This window comes from Acomys russatus, chromosome 25 (genome assembly GCF_903995435.1).
Source record: "Acomys russatus chromosome 25, mAcoRus1.1, whole genome shotgun sequence".
NCBI lineage: Eukaryota > Metazoa > Chordata > Mammalia > Rodentia > Muridae > Acomys > Acomys russatus.
In genome coordinates, this window is record NC_067161.1 from 3,731,662 (window position 1) to 3,749,437 (window position 17,776).

At 54.3% G+C, this 17,776-nt stretch overlaps 1 protein-coding gene across 1 annotated transcript in view; it reads left to right on the top strand.

The window, feature by feature from the left end:
• Nucleotides 1-16,557, top strand: part of LOC127208599 (uncharacterized) — a 105,294-nt gene extending 88,737 nt beyond the window's left edge. Inside the window, exons 45-63 of the mRNA XM_051168091.1 lie at nt 2,453-2,593; nt 3,620-3,782; nt 4,589-4,710; nt 5,807-5,920; nt 5,989-6,117; nt 6,719-6,880; nt 7,497-7,661; nt 9,645-9,810; nt 10,224-10,408; nt 10,578-10,670; nt 10,810-11,014; nt 11,791-11,975; nt 12,068-12,165; nt 13,895-14,085; nt 14,808-15,013; nt 15,122-15,296; nt 15,857-15,966; nt 16,167-16,283; nt 16,384-16,557. Coding sequence (XP_051024048.1) covers nt 2,453-2,593; nt 3,620-3,782; nt 4,589-4,710; nt 5,807-5,920; nt 5,989-6,117; nt 6,719-6,880; nt 7,497-7,661; nt 9,645-9,810; nt 10,224-10,408; nt 10,578-10,670; nt 10,810-11,014; nt 11,791-11,975; nt 12,068-12,165; nt 13,895-14,085; nt 14,808-15,013; nt 15,122-15,296; nt 15,857-15,966; nt 16,167-16,283; nt 16,384-16,557 — 2,901 coding nt within the window. The remainder of the gene's footprint in view (nt 1-2,452; nt 2,594-3,619; nt 3,783-4,588; nt 4,711-5,806; nt 5,921-5,988; nt 6,118-6,718; nt 6,881-7,496; nt 7,662-9,644; nt 9,811-10,223; nt 10,409-10,577; nt 10,671-10,809; nt 11,015-11,790; nt 11,976-12,067; nt 12,166-13,894; nt 14,086-14,807; nt 15,014-15,121; nt 15,297-15,856; nt 15,967-16,166; nt 16,284-16,383) is intronic.
• The last annotated feature ends 1,219 nt before the right edge of the window (nt 16,558-17,776 follow it).

Sequence of the window (17,776 nt, forward strand, 5' to 3'; positions counted from 1 at the left end):
TTCAGATATCAGGCCTGAGTTTAAACCATGGCAGAGCCGGGCGGTGGTGGCACACACCTTTAATCCCAGCACTTGGGAGGCAGAGGCAGGTGAATCGCTGTGAGTTCGAGACCAGCCAGGTCTACAAAGTGAGTCCAGGACAGCCAAGGCTACACAGAGAAACCCTGTCTCGAAAAACCAAAAAACAAACAAACAAACAAAAAACATGGCAGAACCCAGAGCCACACAGAACGCGCTATACTGCGCTACTTCTATTCTGCCACACTTGAACAGAAGTCTACAAACCTTGGTGTAAAAAGCCAGAAAGCAAACTCAGGGGCCAGTCTCTGGTACAACCGCTCAGTCCTGTTACTGTAGGACATTAGCTACTATGGTCAATATGTAAATCTTCAAGCAAGACTGATAACAATCCAGTGAGGGTGGGGGTGCTTGGAGATAGTGCAGGACCTGAGATTGGATTCCTAGCACCCATATAGAAAACCAGGCACAACCAGGTGTGGTGGTGCATTCCTTTAATTCCAGCACTCAGGAGGCAGAGGCAGGAAGAGCTCTGTGAGTTCAAGGCCAGCCTGATCTACATAGTGAGTTTCAGACTAACCAGGGCTACATAGCAAGACCTGTCTCAGATTTTATATATACTTGTGTATGTAGATAGATGATAGATAGATGGATAGATAGATAGATAGATAGATAGATGATAGATAAGCAGGCAGGCAGACATAGCAACACACATGGATAATCCAAGGGTGATGGGTCAGGAAGACAGAATCCCTGGAGCTCACTAGCCAGCCAGTCTAGCCAATCAGCAAGCTCCAGGTTTAGTGAGAGACCTTGTCTCAAAAAACAAGGTGGAGAATGACTGAGGAAAACACTTTGACATCAGCCTTTGCCGTCCACACGCTTGGACACACATACCCCAAATAAAATTTTCTTTACCAAATCAGGCTGCAGGCCAAGTGGATCTGTTTTTTTTTTTTTTTTTTTTTTTTTTAATTTATTCTTGTTACATCTCAATGTTTATCCCATCCCTTGTATCCCCCATTCCTCCCCCCCCCCCCCCCCCCCCCCCCCGCCAAGTGGATCTGAAGGCCGACTCCAAGTCTAGAATCTTCCTGTACTCCTTCCCTTTGTGACCTGACATGTGTATTATTGTTTTCATTTGTGTGTGTGTCTGTATTGATATGTACATGTAGGCATAGGTGCCTGCAGAGGCCAAAAGCGGGCATCAGATCCCCTGAGCCACAGGTGAAACTACCTGACAGGGTTTGGACATCAAACCTGGGTCCCCTGGAAGAGCAGCATTCACTCTCAGCTGCTGAGCCTTGTCACCAGCTCCCCAACATTTTCCTGTGAACCTTTTTAGATATAAAAGTGAGGTACATTTTCATCACCCTCCTCTTTGCCCTAGATTGTCCCTTTCGTCTTTTATCACTAATTTTTTTTTTAAATTCCCATGTTTGCTATTTTAATGCGTTGAGGCAGTCAGTTCACAGAACATCCTTGTTTGTATTTTTGGATTGTTTGTACCAGGTGAGAATTAGCTTGAACATGCTGACAAGGCTTCTGAACTTGTTGGAAGCACTATTTTAATTTTTTTTTTTTTTTAGTTATTTTATTTTATTATTTCCTGTGTGATGGGAGTTTTGCCTGCAGAGTGTATGATGTCTATCTGAGCACCACATATATGCCTGATGCCTTCAGAGGCCAGGGGAGGGCAATGTCTCCCCAGGGACTAGAGCAACTGACAGATGTGAGCTGCTAAGTGGGTGCTAGGGCTCAAACCCACTTCCTCTGGAAGGGTAGCCAACGCTCTTAACCACTGAGCCTCTCTCCAGCCCCTTTTGTTTAGTTTTTACTCGTGATAATAAACTTAACTCTATAACCCACCTAGACTTAGAGGGGATGGGAAAAATGTGGACCCCAAAGTACGGAGGGCCAGTTCTTGCCCAAGCTTTTATGGCTCTTCTGTGGGAATCCAGAATCTATTCTGAGAGACAAAGCCACTCTGCAAGCCCAGAAGACAACACATCATCTCAATAGTCTTAATACCAGTCCATTAGTAAAGCAAGCATCCATACCTTTATCTATAAGACTAAAGGACCAAGGCTCTGGAGGCCAAGGATCTAGGTGTCAGTGACTCAGCCCTGTCCTAGGAGTGTGATCTACCTCCCTGAGCACTGTCCTTATGTAACACTGCCCTCTGTGGTCATAAGTGGTACCACAACTAGATCCCTGTCTGGAGCCAGTATCTGTGAGTCAACGTCTTAGCCCAAGAACGTGAGGAATGTTGTCAGTGTCCTGCCGCAGGGCAGGTGGTACTTTGACCCAAGACCCTTATTTTATCAGAGCTTGTTCATCCCAGGAAGCTGCAGGCTCCCTTGGCCTGGGGCTCTGGGAGGCGAGCTTCGTCTGCCTGGTGGTGGTGTCTCCCCTACACTTTTGCCTTCACCAGCTCCAGTACTCCAAGGATGAGACCAAAAGCGGCTTTGTCCTAGAGGTGGGGGAGCGCCGCCTCCATGTCAGCGCCAGCCTGCTGGCTGCTAAGGACAGCCTGGCCAACGTCATCCAGCTGCAGCAGACCTTCTTCCCCCAGGTGCGTGGGTTCCTGGAAGAAAAGAGCTCGTTTGCGGCTTCACTTCCGTGGGGACCAGCACAAGCTAGGCTCTGTCTATTCACGTTCTCCTAGACCCTGGGCATGCTCCAGAAGCTGGGATGTAGCATAGAACAGAGCTACTCACCTGGCTGTCACTGTATATATAATCTAGAAGAGGCAGGTGACAAAAATCACATGCATTAAGCCGGGTGGTGGTGGCACACGCCTTTAGTCCCAGCACTTGGGAGGCAGAGGCAGGTGGATCGCTGTGAGTTCGAGGCCAACCTGAGGAGGTGACACTGCAGCTAACCCTCTATGCCAAGCAAGTCTGGGGAAAGAGCGTTCCGTGCTAAGGGCCTGGGGTGGGATGAGCCTGAGAACTATCTAGAAGCCCCTGGACTGGGACAGACAGACTGAGTGGGGATGGCAGGAGGAAATGCAGTTGGCAGGTGCTGGGCGCTCGTGCAGACTGGATTCGGCTGCTACCACCTTCCTTCCTTCCAGGCTCAGGAGGAAACGTCAGGTCCCTGTAGCTGCTGTGCTGAGATTAGCCTGCAGGTGGCAGCAGAGACGAGGGGAAGCAACTAGGCAAGAAGTAAGGTCTCTTACCCAGGGAGGAGCCTGCCGAGTGGTGGCGCTCTCTTGAAGTCCCAGCATGAATGCCATGAGTCACGGGGCAGCCTGGGCTACACAGGAAGACAGAAAAGGAGCGAGAAGGAAGGAGACAATGGGAGCTGTCATTTTTACCTCACTTCATGGACAGGAAACAGAGGCGCAGAGAGGTTTAGGAGTCCTTCCCAGGGATATACTGCGCCATCTGCAGAGCTGAAGACCCTCTCCCTCCTTTGCTCACACCCCTACCCTCTCCCTCCTGCTCATGCCTAGGATGCACTTAGCGCTGTGGTTCTGAAATCCTGGGGGAAAAAACGATTCACACACAACTCCTTTTCCTTCTGGGTGCGTCTCTTCTTCCCGCCCCAAGCGGTATGCCGCTCAGCTTCACGCTGTCACCCCTTTCTCTTCCAGCTCAGCACACTTCCCACAGAGCTGGTCCTGAGGACCGTGTTCCAGAGAGCACAAGGTGCCCACATCCTGTGCCAGATGGTGCTATCGGATGGCAGAGAGGTGGCCCTCAACGGGAGCCTCTCCAAACCCCTCTCCGGGATCTGGAGGACCATCCATCTTCAAGGTGAGCGGCTGAGGGACAGAAGGCATGGAGTCGTGGATGCTAAGTGCCTGCTTGTCTTTGGTGCTATTCTAGGCCCTGGGGAATCTTCAGAACACAAGATGTCCCAGACCTCAGAAACAACAGGCAGAGAGCCAGAAGCCCCCCATGTCAGCAAAATCTCAGAGAGGGTGGGGTCACAGCCTAGTTCATAGAATGTTTAATCCTCAGCACCTTAAAAAATAGTGGGAGTAGGGGGAAGATGCCCATAATCCTGACACCATCCCTACAGTCCCTCACCTTCCCATTCCCCCAGCGCCCCCACCCCCCACCCCCCTGGAAGAGATGCTAGAAGGTCAGGAATTCAAGATCATCCTCAACTTTACAACAGGCTAAGGGGAGGGGCCTCCGCTGATCTCTGCCACCTCTATTGACCTCTGGCTGTCACCTGAAGTCTGGTCTGAAGCCTGTGAGCAGCCCACCAAGGTGTGCCCACGGCGGCCAGTCAGGGATCAGGAGCTGATGGCAACAGACTTCTAAAGGCCAAGGCTTGGTCGTGGTGCTCTGCTGGTCCTGAGGCTCTAGGGCCAGGGCCGGGGCTCAGAGGTGACTCTGGGTCCCTGTGGGTCAGCTGCTCAGTGTCACTGGGATAGGAGGAAGGGAGGACAGAGCTCACATGGGGACAGTTAAGATGCTTCAAGTGTCATTATGACTGAGCCTGTGGCTTCCAGGTTTTGCAGAGTAGTGGGTGTGGCCGCCTGCCCCAGTCAGTCCCCTGCCATGACCTCACGTGAACTTGCTGACCCTCTTTCCATCCATCTCCCCAACAGTGGAGCTTGCCCACCAGCTGTCTCTGTCTCTGCCACGGCACTGCAGTCTCCGCCTGTTCTTGGAATATTCTAGAAAAAGCCACCAGGGTGACCTGGCTGTAGCCTGGAACAATAAAGACCAGGTAGGCAGTGGGGCTGGAAACCCTAGAGGCCCCACCTTGCTCAGGGATCCTGGCAGGGGGGTCAGCCAGCTGCACTAGGCCTCAAAGGTGGGGACACAGGACCTGGGTTTCGGGCCCACGTGACAAATATAGCAGGTGTGGCCCTGTGCCACAATCTATCCTATTTCCAAACGTGCTTGGTGCTGTTACCATCCTTGTTTTCAGAACCTGGCATTGAAGCACAGACAGCCAGTCTCCAGCTGGTCTCCCAGGCTCAGCAGATGCCCCCGCCTCGCCCCGCCCCGCCCCAGGCCACCCTGGCTATGCACAGAACCTCATCCTAGGAGGCAGGGAGGCTGCAGGCCTCAGGCTTGGCCCACTGGACAGGATGAGGAGGCTCTCCCTGTTCAGCAAAGACAGCCTCACTCTTCCAGCGATGCCTACCATGTAACCACTGTAGGAAGCTCTTCGCCTAGTCTCTGCACCTGCCAGGGCGCTGGGTTTTTAAAAAGAGACAATGGTTCTCTAGGAGGCTCTAAGTTCATTTGCATGATAATCTGTATACTTAGCCACATCCTGGAGGGCTGAGCGGCAAGGCTCCCTAGCCCCCCTGACCCCGCCCCCCCATGCAGCCCTTCCCTGTGTGGCTTCTCTGAGCCACCTTACCACCCGTGAACAGGAGTATATTAGGCAAGCAGAATGCAAGCAGGCGAATGGGCTTTTTAAAACTCAGGCGTGATAAGCTTCGTGGAGCAAAGGTACAGGGGACTGGCTTTAGAAGGGGTGGGGAGATCTTTATGAGAGATGCCGCCAAGGCCAAGGATCCCAGGAATGTGAGCTTTAGGGCAGCAAGTGCAAAGGCCCTGAGGCCAGGGCCAAGAGGCACACTTCCCATGATGGGTGGGGCAGGATACTCAGGACCCAGAAGGGACTGGCTGACATCTTGTCACCAAGGGGTGGGGGGAACCTTTCTCAGGTTCCCAGTAGGAGGTTCTGAACACCTACAAAGAGGGGCAGAAGTCTCTAGCCCCCACTTCCTCGGGAAGAAGAAGGCAGCCAGTCTCGCCAGCTTCTCCCCTCACAGAGATGGTGATGGTCCTGTTCCTCCTCCACGCAGGTTCAGCGATCCTGGGATGGAAACTCACCTGTGACTCTGAACATCACCTTGGCCGACAGGTCCTCTACCCATAGTGTGGCCTGGTATGGCTGCCTAGCTGCCTCACTAGGTCAGGTATGTGCTGGCTCACTGGTGAGCTCTGGGCCTTCCAGCAGGCCTCTGGCTTATCTTCTTCTTGTCAGCTCCAGGGAACCTGGGGCCTGGGCCCACTGCAGGCCTGTGGGGCCTTGACTCAGACCCCGGTCATGTTCAGTGAACAGTTTGATCTCTCCTGGGGCCTACGCCGGCTGTGGCAAAATGTGACCTATGAGGTAAGGCCCAGGGAGCCAGGCTCACCCACAGGGGACCTTAGCACCTTCAGGCAGCGTATGTAGTTCTGGGTTCAAGTACTGGCTATGCCATGGGACCTAGGCCACTATTCCTGTGTGAGCCTTGCTTCATCTGAACTGGGTGCGATAATCATGTCCTACAGGAAGTAGGTCAAGCACGCAGGTTAGTGCTGCACACAATGGACGGGCCAGTGGTGCTAGCGATCTGCTAGACGTGGGGCAGGGCCTGGGGGAGGGCTCAGTATCTCCACTCCAGTGGGCCTAAGCACAGATCTTCAGAGTGTGGGACAAAAGCCAGCCTGTACTGAGATGGGGACAGATGGCTCTGAGAGTGTACCCACCTTAACGCTTCTATACCCCACCCCTGGGCTTCTGAGACCCCAGCTCTTCTGTGCCCTGAGGTCCTGATGGGTTACTGGTGTGTGTGTGTGTGTGTGTGTGTGTGTGTGTGTGTGTGTGTGTGTGTGTGTGTGTGTGTGTGTGTGTGTGTCTGTGTGTGTGTGTGCGTGACAGTGACCCCCGTGGACGCTGTGGGCATTCTCTCCTATGTGATAAGCCCCTATGTCATGACCCACCGTTCCAGAAGCATCAACTGCCGCAGGGTGACAAGGTCCACGCAGAGGCCACACTAGAGCACATCCTCCCGGCCCGCTGCACCCAGCATAGCTTCCGGGGGACAGTGGAGACTGACTACACAAGCACTTTACGCCACAGCCTCCACCTGGGGCTCTGCGACTTGCCCAGGGTGAGTGTAGGGGAACCGGGGACCCTGAGGAGGGTACCACACCTGGGACAGTGGCTCTACACTCACCGCCTGCACGGCACCTGTCTTCTCTCAGTCTCTATGTGAGAGAAGGAAGACTATATAGGGGAAGTCATGGTGTTCAGGAAGATGTGACACAGATGTGTCACCACCACCATTGCGAAGGCACACACTGGGACCCTTTCCTGCCACTGTCTCGGGTGTATTGCCGAGTCCCCCACCCCACCATTCTCAGGTCCTGCTATCCGTTTGTCTCTTCTTCTTTCCTGACCTTCCTCCCACCTACCCACCTACCTCCTTTCCCTCCCTCCCTCCCTCCCTCCCTCCCTCCCTCCCTCCCTCCCTCCCTCCCAGGGACCACACACTCATGTATAAAGCACAGGCAGACAGTATTTAGAACTTAACAAACCATCAAGCCCTTGCTCCCTCCACTGTACCATGAAAGCAGTGTCACTGGGCTGAGCGAGAGGTAAGGTAGATGCAGCTCTCCTGGAGAGCTTCCCAGAAGTGGAGGAAACCAGGGCAGACCAAAGGTGTATGGGACCAAGTCATTCCCCAGTGTTTCCTGACCCCTGGAACCTCTGCTGTCTTCTTTCAGGCCCTCTTGTTCTCTGGGGAGCACAGTCTGGACCAGGGTGCACTCCTGCTGAGTTCTCAATACCATCTGGGGCTTCCCCCAGACCCTGACCGGGGCCTGCACTTCAGCCTAACCCTCCACAACCACAGCCGACCTAATGCACCTGAATTCTCTGGGCAGCTGGAGGTAGATGTCCAATTTCTTCTAGATTTTCGTGCCAGCAGCCCCACTCCCTGGGCAGCTGCACCACCTAGTGGCCACTGGTGGAACTTCAGGCCTACATCCTGAGTGTCCAGGACTTCCCTTTCCCTTAATTGAACCTAGGGGGGTCTCTGTCCAGGCCAACAGAGTGCCTCCTCCATCACCCCATGGCTCTTCCTATAATCAAGAGATGGCTTCTGTCTTGCTCAAACGGGACAAGGACAGTGTCCTTGTTGGGTTCTTGATAGGTTCTGTAGAGGAATGGAACGGATAGAACAGGTGTGTATGTGTGTGTGTGTGTATGGGGAGGGGGCATTTTTAGCCTAAAGGCTGTGGTCCTGTCTATGAATGGAAGGTCCAAGAAAGCAGTAGTTGCTCAGTCCACTGGGCTGAGATTCTGTATCTGCCATAATCCAGAAGAAGTAGGCTCCATTGCTAGTGAAGGGATGGGCATGCCATCTAAAGTGAGGGCAAGCAGGCAACGAGAGAGCTTCCTTCTCCCGTGCCCTTCTATAGGCTGCCAGCAGAACGTAGGGTCCAGATTAGAGGGGGCTCTTCCCCCCTCAAAATATCTGTATTAAAAGTGGATCTTCCCACTTTAAATGATTTATTTAAGAACAAAATCCTCACAGTTGTGCCCAGCCACTTAGGTTCTCATCAGCTCCAGATGTAGTCAAGTTGACGATCACGAATGGCCATCCCCAGAGGCACGACCATTTCTAGTCAAGATGTGAAGTCTCTGGGCCTGCCACTGCTTAAACCTGCAGCCAGGCCTGCTCTGCCCCAGCATCTATAAACTGGAGCTCCATACAGCTTCCTGGAATCAGAGGCAGAGCAAGGCCTGAGGCCAAGCACTTGGCAGTCCCCACCCTTCGCTCTCCTTACCCTACTCTGGGTAGTGCACAGCCTTGATCCCTATACGAGGAAGGTCATTTCAGGGACAGGCTCCTCCAGCTATGGCCCAGGTCTGTGGGGCCTTGATCCCTGGTCATTAGTAGCCGGGCTGAAGCTGAACTGAAGGTGCTAGCTCCAAGTGGCTACTGGTTGGTTGCCCATGGCTGGTGGCGCTGCCCCACAGCCCTTGCCCCAAGCCCCCAGCTTTCCCCACTTTAGCCATGCAGCACTTTGCATCATGGTCTACTTTAGTCCACTGTGGCCTCAACTCCCCTTGACCTCCTCTCCAAAGACATCAGAGACTGGTGAATTCGTTCAGACTCCTAAGACTCAAGAGCACCTTTGACCTCTGCTGAGCTTCAGGAGCCACTGTTCCGTGTCATTTTACAGCGAGGAGCAGAGGCTTACTCAAGGCTGCACAGCTTGTCAGCGGCAGGGCCTAGCCTGGAACACAGAGCAGCAAGGCTAGGGCAGGCACGGCTCCCTTCTCCAGGCTCCTGTACCAGTTTCTTCTTTTCCAGTGGTCCCTTCTTCCTGGGACCCTCAAAGCCTTTTATATTGATGCACCAGTCATTTGTCCTCAAGGCTGGGTGCTTACAAGGATTTGGGTAAACACAATGACCTCATATGACCCACATGGCCCCTTGAGCTTGCTATGATCTTTTCAGTGATTTTAATGAAAACTTAGAAGGTCTGGGCTTCAGGGATAAGCACTTGGCCGTTGGGGTTGTCAAAGGAGAGGTGCCTGCAGTCCCCAGACCAGTTGCATCTAAGGAGTGTGAAAAGCCTTGAGTTCTGAGACTCCTGGACAGTGGGTTGCTGGGAAGATGGCTGTTGGGTGGGCTTTGCTATGTATGCTTCCCCACGTGGTGGGATTCTGAGCTGTGTGGCAAGGATGGGGGGGGGGGGCGGGCAGGGAAGCCAGTGCTCCTGGGAGAATGAAGTGGGTGTTTTCTGATCCCTTTTCTACCAATTCAGCCTTAGCCCTTCCCCGAATCTGGGGTGGGCAAAGGCCAGAGACCCAAGCAGCCCCAGCAGCCAGGTCCACTCAGGCCTCTCTCATCTGGTTCGTAGCTCCAAGGCCCCAGGGCTCAGCGGCTCAGCTTGCTGGGCCACATCTCTACCTCAGCTTCCCAAAGCATGGTCCAGCTGGAGGGCAGGACGGAGAAGAAGGAGAAACTAAGGTTGTTGGTGTCCCGGGCCCTGAGCTGTCTTCAGGCTTCTGCCACCCATGTGGAAGGTAAGTGGAGGGTAAGGGTCCTCGAGTCAGCTGGCTAGGCTAGGCCCCACCTTTGTCCAACGGAGGACAGAGGATTCCTATTCTTGTCCCGTTGGGAGCTAAGAAGCACAAATCACCCCACATTTGGAGTGAACTTCCTGTTGACACTGTACTGTTTTTCTGGATCAGGTGAGGCTGTGGTGGGTGAGGATGGCATAGGGGTGGGGGGCGGGGTGGGCATGGAAGATGGGGTGATCTGGCTGGGCTATCTAGAAGTGGGTATAAAGTTGGGGCGTGAAGTATGCCAGAAGAAGGGATTTCTTAGGTGGTATAGCTCAAGGCTCTTAAACCCTAATATCTTGAGGTTTCGTGTAGGGCACTGGGAGGCAGGGAGCGAAGGCATGGATGTAACCTCAGTCCCTTCCTGCTTCCAGGGAGCGGAGAAGAGAGTGTGATGGTATGGGCATGTGCCCACAAGAGAGCCATGGAGGTGGAAGCCCTGCTCCAGAGCAGTGAGCAACCTGCCCAGCGTCTGGGGCACCTGACCCTGCAGGCAGCTAACCAGAGCCTCCTCCTAGTTGCACATGGCTGTCAAGGGGCCCTGCTAAGCCATATGGAGGTAAGAGGGCCCTGGGTGGAGGGCTGTTGGTTGGCCAGGAGCCCAGAGTCCTTGAGTGCAACGGTGCCCGGAAAAATCAGAGTGGACAGTTCAGGACAGCCCACACATTCTCCAGGCCCTAGAGGACCTTTTTCTCTATTTCTCACCTGTCCCTCTGTCTGTCCCACAGTCCAAGATGGCAGCAATTGGCTCCCTGGTGCAGGCCCAGCTGGAAGAGAGGTTCCAGAAGCTGCATGACTACATGAGAGGTTTTCAGAACCTGGTGAGTAGTCCCTGAATGGAAACACAGAGGCGGGGGAGCCTCTGGCCTGTGCCCCCAGCTCTCCAGCCCAGGCATGCGAGGCTGGAGAGGGCTATCCCTGTGATCTTCCCACTGATCTTGCCTTGGTTTTCCTGCCTAGGTACAGCCAGTGGGCACCCTGGACACTGCAGCGGAGTGTCTGCTGCAGTTGACCCAGGTGGGGCTAGGTGCTGTTCAGGCAGGTGGCCAGGTGGTGGCTACCTTGTGGGGCCGCAGCCAGGCCAGACACTTGCTGGCGGGTAGCCTGCCTCTCTACCTGGAGCAGCTGCAGCTGGAGATGAAACAGCTGGAGAATGAGCTGGAACGTGAGTACAGCAGAGGGCACAACCCTGCGCCAGCCCCAGCCCCGGGGGCCTCGGGCCTTCAGACATGTTCTTGTACCACTGTCTCGGGCAGGTGTCTTGTCAGTGTGCTCCAGTGAGGCTTCTATCCTGGTCAGCACACAGCTCTGGCCTGAGCAAGCTGAGAACACTGAAGGACCATTTCTGGTCCTTACAGCACGCCCACTGCCCCGCCCGAGACCCCTGCTTAGCACTAAAGCAGGCGGTGGGGACGTGCCTCTGACTTGTCTCTGCCTCTAGCTCAAAGTCAGCTGTACCAGTGTCAATGACTACCCAGGAGCACACGGAACATCCTCATGGCTGTGACTCACAAAGGGGCAGAGCCGAGTTGGTGATAGGGAAGGGTGCTGGGCTGACGTTCAAAAGCCCTATGTGCAGCATCCAGAGCAATGCCATGTCACTCCGAACGCCATCGACTTCCCCAGGGTTGAATTGTGATGTCTGTGACACACAGGGTTTCTACCAGGGTTGTTACACAGTTTTCCAGCTTCGAGGCGGGGGGGGGGGGGGGCATGTTTGCACAATGGGGAGTAGCGAGCCCATCCTATCTTTTCCAGGCGACCAGGTCAGTAGTCCGAGTGCTCGCTGCCTTAGTCTACCCCATCCCCTACTCCAGGGCACCCGCCCCCTGTCCTCTAGACCTGGGATCTTAGGCATGGCTGGCTTTCCTGGATCCTGCTTCAGTGGTTTTCATCTGCAGCCGGGAGTCCTGAGGCTTTTGGGGTGATTTCCTGTTGTAGATCCCCTGGCCACGCTGAATGAGGCCTACTCAGACGTGATGCTGCGGTCCCTGGATGAGGTGTGGCGACAGCGGGCTGAGGAGGCCAGGCAGTGGCTGCAGGCCTGGCTGTTCAGGCTGCTGGGAACTTGGAGGCTAAGGCCCATCCAGGTGGCCCTGGGAGCTGTGATGGGTACCCTGGAGCTGGTGAGGGTGTGTGTGATAGGGTGGGGGGTGGGGCTGGGCTCAGTGAGGGTGGCTCTGATGGCTGTCCCTGCCCCATTCCACCCCCCCCCCAGGCCACCCACCATACACTATCCTGGGCTGAGGCTGAGGTCTCCTGGGCCCTGAGGCAGCTCTGCAAACCTTTGCTGAACATGTTCAGTTACTCAGCCAGGTAAGCAGGGGGGGGGGGGGGGGGTGGGCATGACAAATGCCTGTGTCTGGCCCATCATCTCACTCTTAGGGCAACACTGCCATATAGACGGTCCTCACTTGACAGGTGGGAAAAGGAGGCTCCGGCTCAGGCTCTGCATCAACTCTGTTCACATTCTAGTTGGGTTGCAGAAGCCTTAGCAACAGCGGGGAAGACATTCTTGGGTAGCAGCCTGGCTGTGGTCTGATGGGCAGGCTACCAGTCCCTGACCAAGTGCTAGGTGGCACATGCTGCTGAAAGCAGTGCTCAGAAAAGCAATCGAAGGGGAACGACACGCACGAAGGTGCAGGTTGGTTGAAAATGGGGCAAGGCGGCTCCCCATTTTGTGTGCGTGATAGGCATTTCTGTGGGTCCACACATGTATATGGAGGCTTAAGTTAATAGAGGATAATCCTTATTGTTTTTCCACCTTACTCATCGAGGCAGGCTCTCTCAGTCAAACCCAGAGTTCGTTGGTTGATAGGGCTAGTCTTGCCAGCCAGCTTGCTCTGGGGATCTGCCTTCTGGGAGTGGAATTACAAACGCGTAATGCTCACCTCACGTTTATGGCATTTCTGAGTATCTGACCTCCAATCCTTGTGCCTGTGTGGCAAGTGCCTTAACCACTGAGGCATCTCCCCAGCCCAGAAGTGAGCTTTGAGCAGGCAGTTCTAGGTAGGGCACACAAATGGTGCAGAGTAGGGGATGGGAGTGTGTGTATATGTGTGTTGTGGCACCGTGGTACCTGTTTGAAGAATTAGTTGTAAGGAAGCCAAGAGGACTTGGACAGATTCCAAATAGCCTAGGGTTGTGGTCGTGGCTTCTTCTTTGGAGATGGCACATACACAAGGGTTTGGGCCCAAGGGAAGGTGTATCTCTGTGTATTTCAAAAGTTCAGTCCCATTGTTCCACATGTTGAGGAGAGACTATGGAAATGCCGCGTGTAGAGCCCTAGTTTTGCGTGATGTGGCTGGCTGGGTGATTGCTGGAAAAATGGCAACACGGAAGGGTTGAGAGGGAGTCAGAAGACAGCAGTGTTTTTAAGGTCAGCCTGCACTTCGGTGGTAAAAACCGGTCAGTCCAGTGCGGCGTAAGGGGGCGGTGCTGGCACATTATGTTCTGTTGGGTAAGAAAGAATTAGCCAAGGAGCAGTGGCGGCAAAGAGGCAGCCTCCCAGGAAGGAGCAGCTGAAAGTGCCTGCAGTTCCCTCCTATCCCAGCAGGTGGCAGCATTTCCTGGGTTTGGAAAACCGTGCGCCTACCTAAATCTCGGTTTGGACTCCTACTCCACCTCAATTTCCCCACCTATAAATTTGGAACATACCTCCTAGGAAAATGAATGGAGAGAGGAGAGACAATGTTTGTGTAGGACGAAGATGGGACCGAGTGGAAAGGCTTTCTTGTCTCCCCCGCCCGCCCCAGCTTCCCTTCGGCTGGGTTCCTGTTCTAAGCCTGTATCCCAACAACGGCACAGCACCCTGAGGTGGATTTGCCTCCCTGGTGTTTATGCTCTTCCCCATGACCTCACTGCCCCCTGGAATACACAGTACTGCAGGGTCTTGGTCCGTCTTAGGACGCTTGCCCAAACAGGCAGGCCCTCTCTAAGGGGACAGCTGCTGTGATCCCTTCTCCCTGCACTGCAGGGACAGGATGTGAGCTCAGCGACACATCCCAACTTGCTAGGGGGCCCAGCTTCTCTGTGTCCCTTCCAGGAACTGCTCTGTGGTGGTAAGGCTGCCACTCCTGTCAGTGGGGGATGAACCCCTGGATGCGGCCCAGGTGGTCAGTTACCTGCTGGAAGACAAACTCCTGTGGCCACTCCGCAGGCTGTATGAGGCTAATGTGCTGGCTGAGTTCTATGGGTTCCTGCAGCGGCGGCGACTACTGAGGAGGCCCTTCAAGTGTGAGTCCTGCCTGGCTGGTCTACTTCCTGGGAAGCCCCCTGCCTGTGGCGTGAAAGGCCTAGCAAGCCCTATAGGACCTGATGACAAGCAGCCACAGGAAAAACGTGCCAAGCCCTGTGGCATCCCCATGAGTCCCTGGGGTTGGTGAGGTCATCTGGGGCTATAGACCCTGCCTGGATTTTTGTCCCAAATATAAGTCCTGTGCCTGGCTAAGGGGGAGTACGCGGCGGCTGGGGGCTCCTGAGGCCAGCCCTCTCCCAGGGGGCCTTGACGGAGGAGGAATAGCAGGCTGAGCTCCAGTTGTGGCTGGAAGGCTGCTAATTGAGTGCAGGCTTACTGGGGAGGCTGTAGTGTCCGCAGTCTGGGGCCCCAGGATGCCCCTGGGAGGCCCTGGGAGGCCCTGGGAGGCCCTGGGAGGCCCCTGGGAAGCCCTGGGAAGCCTGTTTCTGGCTTGCACTGCTGTATAACTTCTTTAGCCGCAGTTTCCTCCTGTGGGGAGTAGAAGGGATACCATGGCTGGCTTGTGTGGGCTATAAGCATGCTGTCTGAACACAAGCCCTTGCTGCCAAGGAGGCTCAGCATCAGGCTTGGCATGGAGCGGCTTACTGTGCGATGGCACTGCTGAGCTCAGCATCTAGGGAGAGTCCCCAGACTTGGGAGCACACTTGTTCCTGGGAGGCAAGCTTACACTCAGTGTTGAGCTGGCCTGGCCTCTTCTCAGATCGTGCTGTGGTGGCCGGCGCCAGGTACATGGTGACCTTTGATGGGCAGGTGTGGGACCTGGGTCCCCGCTGCGGCAGCTTCCTGCTGGCCAAAGACCTCACTCAGCAAACATTCTCCCTGATGCTGAGCCGCATGAGCTCTGGGTTCACAGCCCTCCGTGCACAGCTGAACCACACAGCCCTCGTTCTGTATCCTAGCCTAAAGGTGAGTGCACAGGAGGAGGAGGAAGGGCTCCCTGGAGCCTCTTGTCTATGTGTTGCCTAAACGTTTGATGCTGGGGAGTGACTCAGGCTTACCCGTGTGCGTTCACAGGCTTACAAGCTCTATGACACTGCCTTGCCTGGGGAGGGCTGCTGGGATTTAGACCCATCTCCTGCTGTGCTGAACACTGGGCCCAGGGTTGAGCTGAGCAGCGAGGATGGTGTATCTGTCTCCTGTGACGTGCCGGGAGGCCTGTGCAGCCTGACGCTGGGCCTGTGGCACCATGGTACGTTGGGGCTTGGTGCTGCCCACAAAGGCCTTTTCTAGCTACTCCATGGCCAGACTCCAGGCCTGAGGGTGATGTTCCCTTTTTCAGTAGCACCGCTGTTGGCCTCCCTGGTGAAGAAGAAGAGCATAGGCCAATGGCAAGAGCTAGAAATAAGCTCTTTGCTGACTGGTCACTTCCCTGCTTGGGTGGCAGGGACCAATGATCTCCTTTCACTTCTCAGTCCTGGAGGTTCCTGTCCCATTACAACAGATGACCCAGCAAAGGCTGGGTGACTCAACACTGCTCCCAGGGCCAGCATCTGGGCCAAGGCTTCTGACCTGGCTTGGCTCTCTTCCCTGGGGAGAGTCCATACACAGTGAAGTCAGAAACATGCAGCTATGCTCCAACAGGTGCCCCGGAAAGCTCTCTAGGTGGCTCTGTGGGCTGGGACAGTGGGAAAAGCACCGCAAGGCATAGATCCCCTTTAGATCCCCTTTTCCCTCCCTACTCTCGAGGACTCTGGTGTCCCGGGAAGTGGGGAGAGGGAGGCTTTCCCAATAGGTCCTGTTGCCCTACAGGAACATCTGCTGGCCTTCTGGGTACCAACAACAATGAGGCAGATGATGAGCTAATGTTGCCAGATGGCACAGAAGCTGCCAGCCTGGAGGAGCTCACCCAGGCCTGGCAGGTAAGCTGCGGTCAAACCCTTTCTGCCAAGTCTACCCCTAGGCTCGGTGGAGGGCGCTGCACAGGTGCGGGGCAAAGCAGGAGCCCTCTTGCTCTACTCAAGGATACAGCCGTCTCTTGCTGTGGCTCATACCCACCAGACAGTGTGCCCAAGAGAAAAGTGTGTGTGGAGGACTGAGGTGTGTGTGTGTTTCCATCCAGGTGGGGGAGAACTGTGCTCCTGTACAGAGGGCAGAGCAGCCATGTTCAGGACACAGCAGCACCTGCCAGGCCTTCTTCCAAGAGCCCTGGTCTAGCCTGGGCAACTGCTTCCAGGTGGTGAGTCTAGGCTTCCACAGGGCGAAAGGAGCCTGATCTAACCTGTGCCCTTCCAAGAGTGCAGTGGGCAAGCGCAGTGATGGGCTGGCTTTGGTTTCAGGTGGACCCTGCCCCATTCCTCAGACTGTGTGTCCAAGACACCTGTGACCCTAAGGATCTCCAACCCGCCTGCTACCTGGCAGGTGCCTACATCCACCTGTGTGCCCAGGACTCTGTGCCCTTGGCTCTTCCCCTGCAGTGTGGTGAGTTCTCATTCTGGTCTAGCCTTGGGTAACCAGTACCATCCTGTGAGCTCCTAAAGGGATGACAAGTGCTCACTTCCACGGTGAGCACAGGGGCCTAACAGAGCTATGTGCAGTGTGGTTTTTATGAAAAAAGCTGGCCTGGTTGGCAGGGACAGGAGACCAGCCTGGCCTACATAGCAAGACTCTGTCTTAATAAAAACAAAGAGAGCTGGAGAGACAGCTCTGTGGTTAAGAATTCTTGCAGAGGACCTGGGTTCAGTTCCCATCGCCCACATAGTGGCTCATAACTGCCACAGAAATGGATGACCTGACCTCCACATACACCAGACACATACAGTATACAGACATACACTCATACATAGAAAATAAAGATCAATACAGTTTGTTAATATTAAAAAGCAAACAAACAAACAAAAAGGTCAGCATGAGTTGAAGCCCCAGAACCAGGAAAAAAAAATATGACTGAAATGGAGTATCTGTGATAGTAGTTCTGGGAGGGCAGAGACAGGTGGATCTCCCAGCTCACTGCCAGCCAGCGTAGGCCTAACAAGGCTAGCTCTGGGCCACTGAGAGACCCTGTAAAAATAAATAAATAAATAAATAAATAAATAAATAAATAAAAAATAAATATTTCCTGAGGGATAAAGAGATAATATCTGAGACTATTGCCACCAAGCCAGGTGTCTCAAGCACCCTAAGGACCCTCAGAACCTTGTACATCCAGAACCTGTAATAAAAGCTCTGAGGTGACCCTGACACAGACTGGCAGCTCACAGCACGTTTGCTTCTTCATCTAACACACAAGTCACAACTCCTGTGAATAACAAACAGTGGGGAATTGCCTGAGACCGTGACATCCTGGACTCAGGGGCAGCCTGGGACTCTTAAAGGCAATGAAAGAAGACGTTCAAAGATGAGCAACAGGCTAAAAGAAATTTCTAAGAGTAATGTAAGAGTCGGGCGTGTGACACTCACGTTAAAGTGTAAAACGTCAGAAGAGAAAAGTTAGTGAAATGGAAAATATGAGTCACAGCATGGTGGGAGGACCTGGTGTGTGACCTGGATTTGGCGTGGGGACCTGGTGTGTGACCCGGGTTTGGCGTGAGGACCAATAAGAGAGTAAGAACTATGAGGCCAGAGCCCTTAGTCACGAGGGGTATGGTGTCTCAGGTACTCTTCTTAATAGGACCATACAAAGACCTGTCAGAGCACAGCTGCAGAACCAAAGGGGACAGAAAGACATGGTCT